Source organism: Phalangium opilio, unplaced genomic scaffold (genome assembly GCF_054372755.1).
Source record: "Phalangium opilio isolate 3A_F unplaced genomic scaffold, DU_Popi_V2 ptg000390l_1, whole genome shotgun sequence".
NCBI classification, from domain to species: Eukaryota; Metazoa; Arthropoda; class Arachnida; order Opiliones; family Phalangiidae; genus Phalangium; species Phalangium opilio.
The window spans coordinates 123,583-141,757 of NW_028324234.1; the positions used below are offsets into that span (position 1 = coordinate 123,583).

The window sequence follows — 18,175 nt, forward strand, 5'->3', positions numbered from 1 at the left end:
GTTTAATCTAAAGGGATAATGATGTAGAAAATAAAGTTATTTTTACGAGGGGTCCGACATTCCCAAAAAAAGCGTACGGGATTTCGTGATTTCACGATTTCGTAAAGATTTTGTGATTTTTCCCAAAATTTCGCGATTCCTTCTTTGATTTCGCCAAAAATTTCCACTTTGATTTTGGGATTTCGCCAAAACTTTCTTCCTCTATTTCTTCTTGATTTCACGATTTTGCCTAAGATTTTGTGATTTCTTCTTGATTTCACGATTTTGCCTAAGATTTTGTGATTTCTTCTTGATTTCGCGATTTCTTCAAAGATTTCCGAATTCCCTCTTTGATTTCGCGATTTCTTCAAAGATTTCGAAATTTCCTCTTTGATTTCGCGATTTCTTCAAAGATTTCGAAATTTCCTCTTTGATTTCGCGATTTCTTCAAAGATTTCGAAATTTCCTCTTTGATTTCGCGATTTCTTCAAAGATTTCGGAATTCCCTCTTTGATTTCGCGATTTCTTCAAAGATTTCAGAATTCCCTCTTTGATTTCGTGATTTCTTCAAAGATTTCGAAATTTCCTCTTTGATTTCGCGATTTCTTCAAAGATTTCGGAATTCCCTCTTTGATTTCGTGATTTCTTCAAAGATTTCGGAATTTCCTCTTTGATTTCGCGATTTCTTCAAAGAATTCGGAATTCCCTCTTTGATTTCGTGATTTCTTCAAAGAATTCGGAATTCCCTCTTTGATTTCGTGATTTCTTCAAAGATTTCGGAATTTCCTCTTTGATTTCCCGATTTAGCCTAAGATTTCGTGATTTCTTCCTGTATTTCGCGATTTAGCCTAAGATTTCGTGATTTCTTCCTGTATTTCGCGATTTAGCCTAAGATTTCGTGATTTCTTCCTGTATTTCGCGATTTAGCCTAAGATTTCGTGATTTCTTCCTGTATTTCGCGATTTAGCCTAAGATTTCGTGATTTCTTCCTGTATTTCGCGATTTAGCCTAAGATTTCGTGATTTCTTCCTGTATTTCGCGATTTAGCCTAAGATTTCGTGATTTCTTCCTGTATTTCGCGATTTAGCCTAAGATTTCGTGATTTCTTCCTGTATTTCGCGATTTAGCCTAAGATTTCGTGATTTCTTCCTGTATTTCGCGATTTAGCCTAAGATTTCGTGATTTCTTCCTGTATTTCGCGATTTAGCCTAAGATTTCGTGATTTATTCCTGGATTTCACGATTTTGTCGAAGATTTCATGATTTCTTCCTGGATGTCGCGATTTTGTCGAAGATTTCGTGATTTCTTCAGGGATTTCGCGATTTTGTCGAAGATTTCGTGATTTCTTACTGGATTTCGCGATTTAGCCAAAGATTTCGTTATTTCTTCTTGATTTTGCGATTTAGCCTAAGATTTCGCGATTTCTTCTTGATTTCACGATTTTGCCAAGATTTCGTTATTTCTTCTTTGATTTCGTGATTTCTTCAAAGATTTTGTGTGAAAGATTTCGCGAGAAGCGTAAGGGATTTCCTGTAAATGTCGGACCCCTCGAGAAATAGCGCTGATCAGCTATATATTCTAGCCGCGATAGATAGAGGCTGAGCTAAAAGCGCCTTAGGGCACGGACATCGGGAATAAACTGGATACTGCAAGACGTTGATACACTGAGCCTGATTTTAAATCCAATTGCTTTCTCTCATATTTTAGTTTCCACCTCAATATGCTGCTATTTCCGAGTCTCACCAACCAGCGGAACTTATTCCACAGTTTTCAACCATAGAATATACTATTCAGGTATGTATATATATATATACACTAAAGCTGGGCGAATACCACTTTTTTATTATCGAGACGAATATCAAATACCAAAAAAATATACCGAATAATTAGGCTTAGTGAAATATAGCCTTATCGAATACTTAAGCCTATTATTCGCGAATACTTAAGCCTATTATTCGCGAATACTTAAGCCTATTATTCGCGAATACTTAAGCCTATTATTCGCGAATACTTAAGCCTATTATTCGCGAATACTTAAGCCTATTACTCGCGAATACTCAAGCCTATTATTCGCGAATACTTAAGCCTATTACTCGCGAATACTCAAGCCTATTATTCGCGAATACTTAAGCCTATTATTCGCGAATACTTAAGCCTATTATTCGCGAATACTTAAGCCTATTATTCGCGAATACTCAAGCCTATTATTCGCGAATACTCAAGCCTATTATTCGCGAATACTCAAGCCTAATATTCGCGAATACTCTAATATCAAGGCCTACTATTGGCCAAATGACAGGAATAATGATTTTTGAATGGAATATACTGAATAATTAGGCTTAACGAATACTGGTCGAACACTTAGGTCTATTATTCGCGAATACTTAAGCCTATTATTCGCGAATACTCAAGCCTATTACTCACGAATACTTAAGCCTATTATTCGCGAATACTCAAGCCTATTATTCGCGAATACTCAAGCCTATTACTCACGAATACTCAAGCCTATTATTCGCGAATACTCAAGCCTATTACTCACGAATACTTAAGCCTATTATTCGCGAATACTCAGGTCTAATATTCGCGAATACTCGAATATCGATGCCTACTATTGGTCAAATGACGTCGTCGGTGTCGGTGATAAAAACTTAACTTGAACCTGAAAGTAAAACTTAATCTGAGCCCAAAGTTGACCAATAGCCACGTGCCAATCTGTATGACATCATTATTAGAGAACTAGCCAATCAGAATTGACTGTTCTGGAGGAGCAGAAGTATACCAAGGGTTTCTCATTTGGGCCTTGGCCCTTAGCGGAATCGGGTGTCGAATTTTTATCAAATAGTAAAGTCGGTATTCGATATTCGTTCGAATTATAAACATGGGTTTAAAGGAATACCGAGACGGTTAGGCCTATTCGTCTCGATATTCGATCGAATTATTCGTTATAGACGAGTAACCACCCAGCCCTTAATATGCACCTAATAGGACTGGCTCTGTTAGACTGGCCCTTTAATGTCTGCACTTTACTGATTGCAGAGGGCGACCTGTATGCCTCCGGTTTTTCTCTTTGTGGTGGACACATGCTTGGACGATGAAGAATTGACCGCTTTAAAAGTAAGTCATAATTTCAAAGCTGCGCTATTGAACTTGCGTCAAGGCTCATAAAGGGAGAATGAAATGGCTGGCCAGACAACAATTTTTTTTATTCAATTGAAATTGTTAAAACAGGCGTTTTGCATTTTAGTAAAAGGGGATGTTTGAGAGATCATGTGACTGAGATTTTAAAAATCTTGACGTCTTGTTTATTTAGGAGTCATTGCAAATGTCTTTATCACTTCTTCCCGCAAATGCCCTGGTGGGTTTGATTACTTTTGGCAAAATGGTGCAAGTGCACGAGTTGGGATGCGACGGATGTTCGAAAAGCTACGTCTTTCGAGGCACCAAGGATCTCACTGCCAAGCAAATTCAGGTATGGCACTCCGTTTTCAATATTGCCGTAACAGTCCGTACATTAAGGCTAAATTAGTGGGTCAGACCGTAAAATAAATAAACTACCATGTGTTACGTCCATGTGTCATAAGGCCTTTTTAGACGATACAACTTTTTCACTCATTTAGATGAGTCAACTTGAGTTGAGTAAACTAGTTGAGACGTGTGAACAAAAGTTGGTTAAGTTAAATCACCAAATTATAAATTGAGGAAATCGGGAAATTTACACTTGAGAATTGAGGAAATCAGGAAATTTTGACTAGGAAATTGAGGAAATCAGGAAATTTTCACTAGAAAATTGAGGAAATCGGGGAAATATACACTCGAGAATTGGGGAAATCGGGGAAATATACACTCGCGAATTGGGGAAATCGGGATATTTATACTCGAAAATATATGAGCGGATAAATGTGCGCCTGTTTTGGTTATTACCAAGGTTTATCGACTGTATAAATTTCCCCCTTTTCCAAAATATTACTAAATTGGGTATGTTTTAAACGGTATGGGAATTTACAATTTCATATCATATTTTGCCACGAAAGTGGTATTATATTACCTTTTCAAGTCTCTACTTTCAAAATATCAAGTTTCTAATATAATTGAACCAAAGTTTATATTTTTAAAATCCATTGGAAAATCACGATAACTCAGTTTCCATATTTCAACAATGTTGTCTTGTCGAGCTTGTTCGCCCGTTTGGTGACATCACTATGACGTCAGGGGGAAAAGGCGCGGGAAACCGATACGCGCGAGCGCGAGCTATACCCGTCTCGAGCTCTGTCTATGCTTTGATAGCGGAGAGAGTGGCACCATCTCGCGTGTGTGACGTCAAAAACAGGGAAATGTTTTAGCCTTTCTTAAAAAGTGGATTTCAAATAATTTCATATGAAGCATTTTCAAATACATATTGCCAAATAACGAGAAATCGGAGAATTAAAAGCTTGATATTTTTGAATTCACAAAAATTAGTTCTATCTTTTGTTATATAAATCAGAGGTTTTTCAAACGAAGCTTCTCATTCTCATTAACCACAAAATATTGCTAATATACCAAATTATTGCTAATTGCTTTGTCTATTGCAAACTTTTTCTACAATATTTTTATTTTATGTATTTTCTACCCTAAAAAGAGGCGCACTTTTAGCCACTCGTGAAAATATAGGAAATGGGGAAATATACGCTCGAGAATTTGATAGTAAATGTTTTAATTTTCGTATTTAAAAAAATCAAGGAATAGTGTACGATTACAAATAGTTATGATTTCGAATTTTCATAGGTTTAAAAGAATTTTGATGGATTACAAAATATTAAATACGTGTATTTCAGGATATGCTTGGAATAGGTAAATTTCAACAAGGAGCAGCGGGGGCGGGTCCTGGTGTCCCTGGTCAACAACCAGGCCAACAACCACGCCCTCAAGGCCCATCCTTACCACCAGCCAGCCGCTTCTTGCAACCGGTCCAAAAATGCGACATGAGTTTGACTGACCTTCTAAATGAATTGCAAAGAGATCCGTGGCCTGTGGTTCAAGGAAAAAGACCCTTGCGCTCCACTGGTGTCGCCTTATCCATCGCTGTTGGATTATTAGAGGTAAGTCATCTTCCCTTTGCGTCTGCGCAAATCTATATCTATATAAATCAAAGTCCTGACTGACTGACTGATAATCAAGGCCCAGCCCAAACCGCTTGCCCTAGATGGCTGAAAATTTGCAGGAACGTTACTCATAAGTAGTAGGCGCGTACTAAGAAAGATTTTTGCAATCCGCCGCCATCTTAAAAAATGGCGCCCAGAAATGTAAAAAATCTTCTCTATGCAGTAAAGTCCGCGCGTTTCAACCGATTTCACAAATATTTAGTACACTGGTTTCCTTTAACCTATAGACGGGTTGAATGGTCTTTTGGGTTCGATTTGTTGCCATCTTTTTAAATGGCGGCCAAAAACTTAAAAACCCTTCTTTATGGAATAATGTCCGCGTGAAAAGTAATAAAAAATGCATCCCGACGGGCTGACGGGCAACGCCGAGTGCCTTCGCTCCTAAGGTGCTACAAAAATATTAGTCGAATCAGTATCAGTAAAATCTACCCATTCTTTATATCATTTTGATGGAAGTTCTTATTACACGCGAGCGACGCCGCATCTAACAGCTAGTAAATTATATGAAACAGGTCACTGGCACCACGTGACGCCAAGATACTCCACGTGGAGTGTTATTGGACAACTTGAGATCAGTGACCCCCTAGCGTTTAAAATAATAAATTGGTCCTCCCTTAGTTGTCCTTTAGATTTGCAAGTAACTGGTTCTTATTTATCTTGTTGATAGTGCACTTATCCAAACACTGGTGGTCGTATTATGATGTTTGTGGGCGGAGCTTGCACTCAAGGCCCTGGCATGGTCGTTGGAGATGAACTTAAACAGACGATCAGATCGCATCATGACATCGAAAAAGATAATTGCAAATACATGAAGAAAGGAACCAAAGTAAGTCAATGATTTCAAAGGAGATTCTTGAATTTTGGGATTATTTTTCAAAAGAAATATAGTTTCCGAAGCAAATTTTGACCCTAGTTCTCGCCAATCTATAACCCTAGTTCTCGCCAATCTATAACCCTAGTTCTCGCCAATCTATAACCCTAGTTCTCGCCAATCTATAACCCTAGTTCTCGCCAATCTATAACCCTAGTTCTCGCCAATCTATAACCCTAGTTCTCGCCAATCTTTAACCCTAGTTCTCGCCGATGTTTAACCCTAGTTCTCGCCAATCTATAACCCTAGTTCTCGCCAATCTATAACCCTAGTTCTCGCCAATCTATAACCCTAGTTCTCGCCAATCTATAACCCTAGTTCTCGCCAATCTATAACCCTAGTTCTCGCCAATCTTTAACCCTAGTTCTCGCCGATGTTTAACCCTAGTTCTCGCCAATCTATAACCCTAGTTCTCGCCAATCTTTAACCCTAGTTCTCGCCGATGTTTAACCCTAGTTCTCGCCAATCTATAACCCTAGTTCTCGCCAATCTATAACCCTAGTTCTCGCCAATCTATAACCCTAGTTCTCGCCAATCTTTAACCCTAGTTCTCGCGAATCTTTAACCCTAGTTCTCGCCAATCTATAACCCTAGTTCTCGCCAATCTTTAACCCTAGTTCTCGCCAATCTTTAACCCTAGTTCTCGCCAATCTTTAACCCTAGTTCTCGCCAATCTATAACCCTAGTTCTCGCCAATCTATAACCCTAGTTCTCGCCAATCTATAACCCTAGTTCTCGCCAATCTATAACCCTAGTTCTCGCCAATCTATAACCCTAGTTCTCGCCAATCTTTAACCCTAGTTCTCGCCGATGTTTAACCCTAGTTCTCGCCAATCTATAACCCTAGTTCTCGCCAATCTTTAACCCTAGTTCTCGCCGATGTTTAACCCTAGTTCTCGCCAATCTATAACCCTAGTTCTCGCCAATCTATAACCCTAGTTCTCGCCAATCTATAACCCTAGTTCTCGCCAATCTATAACCCTAGTTCTCGCCAATCTTTAACCCTAGTTCTCGCGAATCTTTAACCCTAGTTCTCGCCGATGTTTAACCCTAGTTCTCGCCGATGTTTAACCCTAGTTCTCGCCGATGTTTAACCCTAGTTCTCGCGAATCTTTAACCCTAGTTCTCGCCGATGTTTAACCCTAGTTCTCGCCGATGTTTAACCCTAGTTCTGGCCAATCTTTAACCCTAGTTCTGGCCAATCTTTAACCCTAGTTCTGGCCAATCTTTAACCCTAGTTCTGGCCAATCTTTAACCCTAGTTCTGGCCAATCTTTAACCCTAGTTCTCGCGAATCTATAACCCTAGTTCTCGCGAATGTTTAACCCTAGTTCTCGCGAATGTTTAACCCTAGTTCTCGCGAATGTTTAACCCTAGTTCTCGCCAATGTTTAACCCTAGTTCTCGCCAATGTTTAACCCTAGTTCTCGCCAATGTTTAACCCTAGTTCTCGCCAATGTTTAACCCTAGTTCTCGCCAATGTTTAACCCTAGTTCTCGCCAATGTTTAACCCTAGTTCTCGCCAATGTTTAACCCTAGTTCTCGCCAATGTTTAACCCTAGTTCTCGCGAATCTTTAACCCTAGTTCTCGCGAATCTTTAACCCTAGTTCTCGCGCACCTTTTGTAATCATGTATTTTATTTGCTTAGCATTACGAAGCGTTGGGAACTCGAGCTTCAGCCAATGGTCACGTGGTTGATATTTATTCCTGCGCTTTGGATCAAACTGGGTTGGCAGAAATGAAATCGTGCCCCAATTTCACTGGGTATGTACTCTAGGGAGAGTGAAATTAAATTACAACCTATTCTAAAGTTGAAGATAAAATCCACCTGATTGGCTGATTTCCTATGCGTGTGCCAAGGGTTAACCCGATATATTTAACTGAAAAATCTGGGTTAAATGATGCGTCGTCTGCTTCAGAGTCGAAACTTCAATATTTTCGATTCTGAAGCAGACGACGGCTTTGACAATAAAATACCGAGGAATCCAGTATCCACCTTATTCCCTATGCGTGTGCCAAGGGTTAACCCGATATATTTAACTGAAAAATCTGGGTAAAATGATGCGTCGTCTGCTTCAGAGTCGAAACTTCAATATTTTCGATTCTGAAGCAGACGACGGCTTTGACAATAAAATTCCGAGGAATCCACCTTATTCCCTATGCGTGTGCCAAGGGTTAACCCGATATATTTAACTGAAAAATCTGGGTAAAATGATGCGTCGTCTGCTTCAGAGTCGAAACTTCAATATTTTCGATTCTGAAGCAGACGACGGCTTTGACAATAAAATTCCGAGGAATCCACCTGATTCCCTATGCGTGTGCCAAGGGTTAACCCGTTATATTTAACTGAAAAATCTGGGTTAAATGATGCGTCGTCTGCTTCAGAGTCGAAACTTCAATATTTTCGATTCTGAAATCTGAAGCAGACGACGCCTTTGACAATAAAATACCGAGGAATCCAGTATCCACCTTATTCCCTATGCGTGTGCCAAGGGTTAACCTGATATATTTAACTGAAAAATCTGGGTAAAATGATGCGTCGTCTGCTTCAGAGTCGAAACTTCAATATTTTCGATTCTGAAATCTGAAGCAGACGACGCCTTTGACATTAAAACACCGAGGAATCCAGTATCCACCTTATTCGCCATGCGTGTGCCAAGGGTTAACCCGGTGTATTTAATTGAAAATCTGGGTAAAATGATGCGTCGTCTGCTTCAGAGTCGAGACTTGAATAATTTCGATTCTGAAATCTGAAGCAGACGACGACTTTGACAATAAAATACTAAAGATTCCTCATTATTTGATTGTCAAGGGCTGAACCCACCTTATTTCCGATTCTTGTGCCAAGGCTTAAAGCGCTAGTTTTAACTGTAATATCTCGGTCAAAATGACGCGTCGTCCGCTTCTCAGTAGAAATGTTTCAATAATTTGACTCTGAAGTGCATTAACTCGGTATACGAACCTCTCTTGGCGTAACATTTTTCGCAATTAACTTTATTAATGTTTTTATCTTTAGCATTATATGGTTTTTAAATTAATGTTAAAAATTGTGCGGTTTTAACACTTTTTTAAAAATTTTCCGAACTGTTAATTATTTAATGCAGGGGTCATATTGTGATGGGTGACTCGTTCAACTCTTCGCTCTTCAAGCAGACGTTTCAACGGGTCTTTTCAAAAGACGCCAAAGGAGAGTTCAAAATGGGATTCAACGCCGTCATGGAAGTTAAGGTAAGTCAAATTTATGAATAACAAGAAGAGGCTGCGATGACAAAATGACCGCGGATTTTGTGCTAAGATCTGAACTAATCACAATGTATGACGAATTTTACCTCGCGGATAATCTATCTCCTTTAAACTTGCGCCCACCTGACCTCGCGTTGCTACCAATCTTTGAAGCCTCAGTTAGGAAGACCTTATGGTCTTGGCCATCTTCATGGAATGGTGCTTCGTCTCTAAGTCACGTGACCTAGATGTATTGTAGCAGGGTAGCGTTTCCGTTGCCACTTGTCAGTGCAGACGCTGTTACACCATGAATGAAATAGTGAACAATCATGGTTACACTCAGGGTGGGAAATAAGGAATTTTTTTAAACTGGACATTGGCCCAGCGACCCCTCTGGCCTGGAATAAATAAACTGGTCCATGACCACTGACCAGGGTGCGTCGTCTGCTAAATTGAAGAAGTGGATAGTTAAAATATATTAGCTAATGTCTGGACTCTGGAAACCCTTGAATTTTCTTAGTGGTCTTGTGGACCACTGACCCCCCTCCCCCCTCCGATTTAATTTTTAAGCTGGTCCGGGCAATTTTTAAACTGGTCATTTGCCCTGTGCCACCACCTTTTTTCCCACGCTGGTTACACTAGGTTAGTAAAGGTTAAGGTATAGCATCATTTGTCATGCGCAGTACTACACGTTCTATTCCACATTCGTACTTTAACTAAACTTAGAACTAGAATTGTAGAATTCTACATACTAACTCATGATAGTTGTAAATATTTTGCCCCCTTTTCGAACGTTAAGTAACTAATTAAGGGATTATTTTTAAATTAGACTAATCAAAAACATTTTGAGCTCGTATAGGACTCGATTAACAATTTTTATAATAATTCTTTTCTTTTGTTTCGCAGTGTTCGAGGGAACTTAAACTATCAGGAGCTATTGGTCCTTGCGTCTCTATGAACGTTAAAAGCAGCAGCGTCTCGGATACGGAAATTGGTATTGGCAACACTTGTCAGTGGAAATTTTGCGGAATCAATCCCAACACTACAGCGGCTGTTTTCTTCGAGGTTGTTAATCAGGTAAGCGCAAGGGGGCCAAACATTCGTCGGTATTTAGTAAGATTTCGACTAGATTTTAAGGTTTTCTTTCCACATTTTGACTGAGATTTTCAGATTTTAGTGAGCTTTTGAGATTTTAAAATTTTGTTTAATGAGATTTCGGGATGTAGAGGGAGATTTTGTAACTTTGCAGTAGAAACTGCAGCAGATATTTTTTCATACTAAAAGGCCGATTTTCCGACTATTTTCAGCATAATGCACCTATTCCTCAAGGTGGGCGTGGTTGCGTTCAATTCATAACTCAGTATCAACATCCAAATGGCCAAAAGAGAGTCAGAGTCACCACAGTCGCCAGGAAGTAAGACACTTTTTTAGCCTTTTCATTATTTTTATACTTGACCCCAATGAGGAGAGGTTTTTTGAAATTTAGGAGCTTCTAAATGTTTTTCTCTTTGCTTTGTATTAACTATTCGTAAATATTAGGGTGAATAGTTAAGCCTAGTATTCGCGAGTATTAGGGTGAATAGTTAAGCCTAGTATTCGCGAGTATTAGGGTGAATAGTTAAGCCTAGTATTCGCGAGTATTAGGGTGAATAGTTAAGCATAGTATTCGCGAGTATTAGGGTGAACTATTCGCGAATTCTAGGCCTAACTATTCGCGAATTCTAGGCCTAACTATTATAATAATAATAATAATAATAATAATAATAATAACTCCAGACGGAGTTCGCTACACGCGGGAAGCTAGACAATTCGTACTGCCTCTAGCGGTGTTTCTTAGCGCGTGGGAGAATGGGACAATACCCCAATGGCGACCTCGCCTCTGTGATGTCCGTGGCTTCTCTCTATAGAGCTGTCTCAGAAGTCTTAGTGTGATGTCACCCATGCTATTTGCCTATAGAACCAAAGTGGTACCATACATGGCCGCCCACTGTCAAAGCTAAGCCCGGGACGTTTTATCTAGGCGCTGACGTCACAACTGAGATAGCTCTATTCGCCTACCTTCAAAAGCGCGCGTTGTATACCTAAGTCATCACTCGTGGTAACTATGTAGTGTTACTTTCAAACTGCTCGCGCGTCATTAGGCTCATAATTTCTGCGCTAGATCGAAATAATGCGAAAAATCTCGGATATCATTAGCCTATTGTAACCACGCTTGCGAGATTTATAAACTCGCCCCATTCGCACGTGGCCATAAAAGCCTTGGCTATAACTAAGAATAAACTACACTTGTTCCTTAGGTTCAATCATACTTTATTAAACTAACTAATTAAATAATAATTAAATGCCGACTTGCATTATACAACTAAAGAATTAAATAATTACTAATAATGGATGAAGTCCAACACCAGGGCAAGACGCCCTATGCTCGAGCATACTACTACATTCTAGTAGTGGAGAATGACTGACTTAATAGCATAAGCAGTCGACGCTTATATAGTACGGGGAAAGGTCAGAGGTAACACAGGGTGTTAATCCTCCATGTAACCTTGCACCCCTGGAGTAGAACTCAGGAGGTTCCCTAATTACTACGGAAGGTTACACTATGAACAAAAAAATGTCGTCTTTCTAGCCATTTCGCTCATAGGAAGAGAGCTTTTAGACGCGTTGAGTGACGAGGTATTTTCCCGCGTATTTAACAAAATCTTACATGGCCACGCGAAACTGTAGCAATGTTATTCCTGCAGTTTGTTTAATCCGTAATAATGCGCGCTTTTGTGGTTATTTCAGTTGGGCGGACGCGACAGCGAGTATCCATCACATATCGGCGGGATTTGACCAAGAAGCCGCGGCAGTCTTAATGGCCAGGATGGCCTGTTTTAGAGCCGAGACGGAATCCGATGGTTCGGACGTTCTCAGATGGGTCGATAGGATGCTTATAAGGCTGGTAAGTGTTAATTTTTCTACATTTTTCACGTACCTCTTGTCTTTATCCATAACGCGCTATTAAGAAAAGCCCCCCCCCCCGAACTATATTTCGAAGTAGTAGTGTTATAACTTATTGGAGTAGTGATTGGGTAATGTCACGTGACTGTAAGCGCGGAACGACTCGGCGGCTAGATTGTTGGAAATGCCCAGTGCATTGATAACGTTTCGATATTCACGCGAGCCCAGTCGTGCTCTTATAGAGTTTTTTCTTTGAGGTGATCCAAGCGCTCGCGGAGTGCTCCGAAAAAAAAAATCGTCTTTCATTGCAAAAAAAAAACGAGCTGCTCCAAGACAGAGGCGCGTCTTACATTGACCCAGTCGCTCCCTCCCGGATTGATCCCCACCGCTCCGTAGTCGGAGCGACCAAAATGGAGCACTTGATGACGTCACAAAACCGCTCTGAAAAAACTTTTCTTTCATTGGGAGCAACTACATTCGGATTTCGGTCCTCCGAGCTAGAGCGATGACGTAACACGAAAATATGGAGCGATCTCAGGCGACCTCTAATAGCGTTTTCCTTCGAGGTCGCCCGAGAGCGCTCCGAGATCGCTCCATATTTTTGTGTTACGTCATCGCTCTAGTTCGGAGGACCGAATGTAGTTGCTCCCATTGAAAGACAAAAGTTTTTTCAGAGCGGTTTTGTGACGTCATCAGGCGCTCCATTTTGGTCGCTCCGTCTCTAGAGTCGGAGCGGTTGGGATCAGTCCGGGAGCAAACCGGGAGGGAGCGACTGGGCCACTGTAAGACGCGCCTCTGTCTCGGAGCAGCTCGGTTTTTTTTCTATGAAAGACGATTTTTTTTCGGAGCGCTCCGGGAGCGCTCGGATCACCTCAAAGAAAAACGCTATTAGATGGAAGATAAGCCCCACCCCTTCATAACGCATTGTACATCAATAGGGACTTGGCAGTACTACGTCACGCTACCTTCCACTAGTGCTAAAAGACTTACCGGGAGGAGGGGCTTATATAGCTTTCATTCTGTTAAAAAACATACCATAATGGCGCTGGGGGCGGAGTTAAGCCCGAATAGGGGATTGTAAAAAAGATTAGGAGGGGAAACAAATATGGGGGAAGGCACTAAAAAGTGTTTCGTCACGTGGTGCAGCTGCTTTGAACCTTTGAGCAGACGCTCCTTTAGGTCAACTTTAAGAACCAAGGCTGGGGATTAAAAATATCGTTATGGATTGGATTCAAGTTAAGTAATTACTATTTATTATTAAATTTACTATGACTGATTAATTTAAAAGTTTATTATATTATGGTTTAATTATCTGCAGCGCCCAAATCCACAAAATAAAGTTTTCAGTTAGGCCTTATCCCACAAAAAAAAATTATGGGCGGGGGAGGGGGTGTAGTAGGACGTTTTAAATATGTCCAGCCTTCTTTTTAAAGTTATCTGGCAGTACTGAAAACACTTTCACGTGACCTCTTTCTTTTTTACAATCCCCTATTGCCAAGTCCCTATTTAACTCGAAATTTGGGCCTTGGAGGTTGATAAAGCCGTCGCCAAAAAACAAGCTTGTGAACTTGCCGGTTCGTATTTTTCAAGAGTAATTGTAATCAATTACGCTCGAAGCAGGGTGACAATTAAGGTTGAAATAATTTAAATAAGAAAAATCTTTATGCTTAATTTCTTCTTCAGGTAAGGTTGGTTAGTGATTTTTGGCTAAATCTTTGTGCCCCTGTTATATTCCAGCCATGGATTAACTAACGCTAGGGATTGTTCACTAACCGTGCAGTGTTGTTCCTTAGATTTTTGTGAACGTACTTTCCCAATAGTAAAACGTACTACCCAATGGGAGGCTTTCTGAAAACGTACTTTCCTCCCTTTGGGGGTATTAAAATTTCCTTCCCCCTCCACGAAAGCCTTTTGGTGCCATCTTGCGGCGTAATTTTCGTCCCAAAGACGCTAATGTTAAAAAATGGAATTTGAAAATGTACTTTTCGTACTGAAGACTTTAAAATGTACTAAAAAAAAGTACAATTGTACTACCAAGAACAACACTGGTTCCGAAATATTCCTTGATTCCCCTCTTCATTCCCACAATTTATTGGACCAAAACGGATGTAGATATAGCGCCATCTCTAGGCGAAATAAATAGTTTTGCGGATTATAAAGATGGCGGCTTCTAATTTAGGCGGGATTTTAATTTTGACGTCATAGGACACGTGATATTTGGTCCAATTTTCTTGTAACTTCCTGTTAGGGATAGTAGCTGCTGCTAGGGGGCGTTTGTAACATGGATACTTTATCTTTTAGGGGAATGAACAATCCCTAGCGTTAGTTAATCCATGGTACCAGCAAAATTTCAGTCTTTAAGGGAAAGCGTTGATTATCAGGCGTTCAGTCAGGATTTTGACTTATATGGATTATGGACATAGCTACGTGTTCTTCACTAATCACGTGACAATACTATCTCGGTTGTTAAAGCTTGCGGAAATTCAAATTTAAATGTTTAATGAGTTTCTCGCATTATTAAAGGGAATGAGAAGCTTTGTTTGAAAAACCTCTGATTTTTATTTCAAAAGATAGAATTAATTTCTGCGAATTCAAAAATATCAAGCTTTTAATTCTCCCTCCGATTTCTGGTTATGCATTTGAAAATGCTTCATATGAAATGATTTGAAATCCACTTTTTAAGAAAGGCTAAAATGTTTCCCGTACTCCGACGTCACAGATATATTTTTCACGTGAGATGGTGCCACTCTCTCCGCTATCAGACCCAGAGTTTAGACTGGCGAGAAGCTTGAGAGTCGAGACGCGTATAGGATTCCCGCGCTTTTTTTCTCCTCACGTCATAGTGATGTCATCAAACGGGCGAACAAGCTCGACAAGACAAAATTCTTGATATATCGAAACTGAGTTTTCGTGATTTTCCAATGGATTTTAAAAATAGAAACTTTGGTTCAATTATATTAAAAACTTGATATTTTGAAAGTAGAGACTCGAAAGTGTAACATAATGCCACTTTCGTGGGAAAATATGATATGAAATTGTAAATTCGCACTCACTTTAAAACTAATTCACTGTTCTTCGTTTTAAAAACACTTTCAGTGCCAGAAATTTGGAGAGTACAGTAAAGACGACCCGAATTCGTTTAGATTTTCAGAGAATTTTTCTCTTTATCCTCAATTCATGTTTCATCTAAGACGTTCGCAGTTTCTACAAGTATTTAACAACAGTCCTGACGAAACCTCTTACTACAGGTAAGTCAGCAGGTTTGCCACGGGTCAGGGAAAACCTGGAAGAGTCAGAGAATTTAAAAATGGGCCGAAAAGGTCAGGGAAAAGTCAGGGAATTTAAAAATAGGCCAAAAAGGTCAGGGAAACGTCAGGGAATTTAAAAATAGGCCAAAAAGGTCAGGGAAACGTCAGGGAATTTAAAAATAGGCCAAAAAGGTCAGGGAAAAGTCAGGGAATTTAAAAATAGGCCGAAAAGGTCAGGGAATTTAAAAATAGGCCAAAAAGGTCAGGGAATTTAAAAATAGGCCAAAAAGGTCAGGGAATTTAAAAATAGGCCAAAAAGGTCAGGGAATTTAAAAATAGGCCAAAAAGGTCAGGGAATTTAAAAATAGGCCAAAAAGGTCAGGGAATTTAAAAATAGGCCAAGAAGGTCAGGGAATTTAAAAATAAGCCAAAAAGGTCAGGGAATTTAAAAATGGGCCGAAAAGGTCAGGGAAAAGTCAGGGAATTTAAAAATAGGCCAAAAAGGTCAGGGAAAAGTCAGGGAATTTAAAAATAGGCCAAAAAGGTCAGGGAAAAGTCAGGGAATTTAAAAATAGGCCAAAAAGGTCAGGGAAAAGTCAGTGAATTTAAAAATAGGCCGAAAAGGTCAGGGAATTTAAAAATAGGCCAAAAAGGTCAGGGAATTTAAAAATAGGCCGAAAAGGTCAGGGAATTTAAAAATAGGCCAAAAAGGTCAGGGAATTTAAAAATAAGCCAAAAAGGTCAGGGAATTTAAAAATGGGCCGAAAAGGTCAGGGAAAAGTCAGGGAATTTAAAAATAGGCCAAAAAGGTCAGGGAAAAGTCAGGGAATTTAAAAATAGGCCAAAAAGGTCAGGGAAAAGTCAGGGAATTTAAAAATAGGCCAAAAAGGTCAGGGAAAAGTCAGGGAATTTAAAAATAGGCCGAAAAGGTCAGGGAATTTAAAAATAGGCCAAAAAGGTCAGGGAATTTAAAAATAGTCCGAAAAGGTCAGGGAATTTAAAAATAGGCCAAAAAGGTCAGGGAATTTAAAAATAAGCCAAAAAGGTCAGGGAATTTAAAAATGGGCCGAAAAGGTCAGGGAAAAGTCAGGGAATTTAAAAATAGGCCAAAAAGGTCAGGGAAAAGTCAGGGAATTTAAAAATAGGCCAAAAAGGTCAGGGAAAAGTCAGGGAATTTAAAAATAGGCCGAAAAGGTCAGGGAATTTAAAAATAGGCCAAAAAGGTCAGGGAATTTAAAAATAGGCCGAAAAGGTCAGGGAATTTAAAAATAGGCCAAAAAGGTCAGGGAATTTAAAAATAGGCCGAAAAGGTCAGGGAATTTAAAAATAGGCCGAAAAGGTCAGGGAATTTAAAAATAGGCCAAAAAGGTCAGGGAATTTAAAAATAAGCCAAAAAGGTCAGGGAATTTAAAAATGGGCCGAAAAGGTCAGGGAAAAGTCAGGGAATTTAAAAATAGGCCAAAAAGGTCAGGGAAAAGTCAGGGAATTTAAAAATAGGCTAAAAAGGTCAGGGAAAAGTCAGGGAAAAGTCAGGGAATTTAAAAATAGGCCGAAAAGGTCAGGGAATTTAAAAATAGGCCAAAAAGGTCAGGGAATTTAAAAATAGGCCAAAAAGGTCAGGGAATTTAAAAATAGGCCAAAAAGGTCAGGGAATTTAAAAATAGGCCAAAAAGGTCAGGGAATTTAAAAATAGGCCAAAAAGGTCAGGGAATTTAAAAATAGGCCAAAAAGGTCAGGGAATTTAAAAATAAGCCAAAAAGGTCAGGGAATTTAAAAATAAGCCAAAAAGGTCAGGGAATTTAAAAATGGGCCGAAAAGGTCAGGGAAAAGTCAGGAATTTTAAAAATTTCAGTAAAGTCAGGGAATTTGATTTTATTGGGTAAAATTTCTGGGGATAAGTCTTTATTGAAAGAGTAATGAAAGTTTCTCTTCATCCTCTCTTAACACAGAAAACTCTAGAGCAGTCCTTAAAAATGTCTAGAATTGTTTTTGTAAAGTAAATGCTCTCTAAAAAATCTGTCAGACTGTTATTTATAGTTAAAATGTTTCTTAATCATTTTGGTGCAACAAATACATTGGAAAACTTAATGTAGAGAGTTCATTTAATTATAAGCACTTAAAACGTGCTGGAAACATTTACACTTTCGGCCTGAAAAGGTCAGGGAAAATCGCAGAAAAAGGTCAGGGAAAACCTGGAAAAGTCAGGGAATTTGGTTCCGAAAATTCCGTAGCAACCCTGAAGTGTATAATTATTCAAATGAGTTTTGAGTTGAAACTGACCGAAGATTGTTTTTATTTTTAGGCACATGTTAACGAGAGAAGATTTAACACAGTCGCTAATTATGATTCAACCTATTTTATACGCGTATTCCTTCAGTGGTCCACCTGAAGTAAGTTCCGCATTTTCTCATAAAACTCCGTTTCTATGTGCGTGTCTGTATATCTGATCAGGGTTCATACAAACCGGGATAACCTGGAAAATTTAGGGAAAAAAATAGTTGATCAAAACCTCAGGGAAAATTCAGAGAAATTTCGAATTTTTAGTAAAATTCAGGGAAATGCGGGTCAAACAGGGGCTGAGTAATTAAGTAAAATGTTCATAAACATCCCCTCCATAGGATTAACATTACACTATACTTTGGAGGCTCATAACTCTGGTTATATTAGAGATACGGGGATGTCCTTTTGAGTATGTTATAGTCCTATTTGCCCCCCATCCAACCATACTAAAAACGTAGGACTACGACAAACGGCGGCCGAGTAATAAAGCAA

The 18,175-nt window shown here is 39.4% G+C and overlaps 1 protein-coding gene across 4 annotated transcripts in view; it reads left to right on the forward strand.

Annotated features, from left to right (window-relative positions):
* Positions 1–18,175, forward strand: part of Sec23 (transport protein Sec23) — a 30,777-nt gene that overhangs the window by 1,946 nt on the left and 10,656 nt on the right. For all 4 annotated transcript variants that reach the window (XM_089861381.1, XM_089861378.1, XM_089861379.1 and 1 more), the window contains exons 4-15: positions 1,687–1,773; positions 3,016–3,093; positions 3,290–3,448; positions 4,794–5,057; positions 5,788–5,946; positions 7,639–7,754; positions 9,095–9,218; positions 10,119–10,289; positions 10,520–10,626; positions 12,000–12,156; positions 15,252–15,403; positions 17,706–17,793. In XM_089861381.1, the coding sequence (XP_089717507.1) occupies positions 1,687–1,773; positions 3,016–3,093; positions 3,290–3,448; positions 4,794–5,057; positions 5,788–5,946; positions 7,639–7,754; positions 9,095–9,218; positions 10,119–10,289; positions 10,520–10,626; positions 12,000–12,156; positions 15,252–15,403; positions 17,706–17,793 (1,662 nt within the window). The remainder of the gene's footprint in view (positions 1–1,686; positions 1,774–3,015; positions 3,094–3,289; positions 3,449–4,793; positions 5,058–5,787; positions 5,947–7,638; positions 7,755–9,094; positions 9,219–10,118; positions 10,290–10,519; positions 10,627–11,999; positions 12,157–15,251; positions 15,404–17,705; positions 17,794–18,175) is intronic.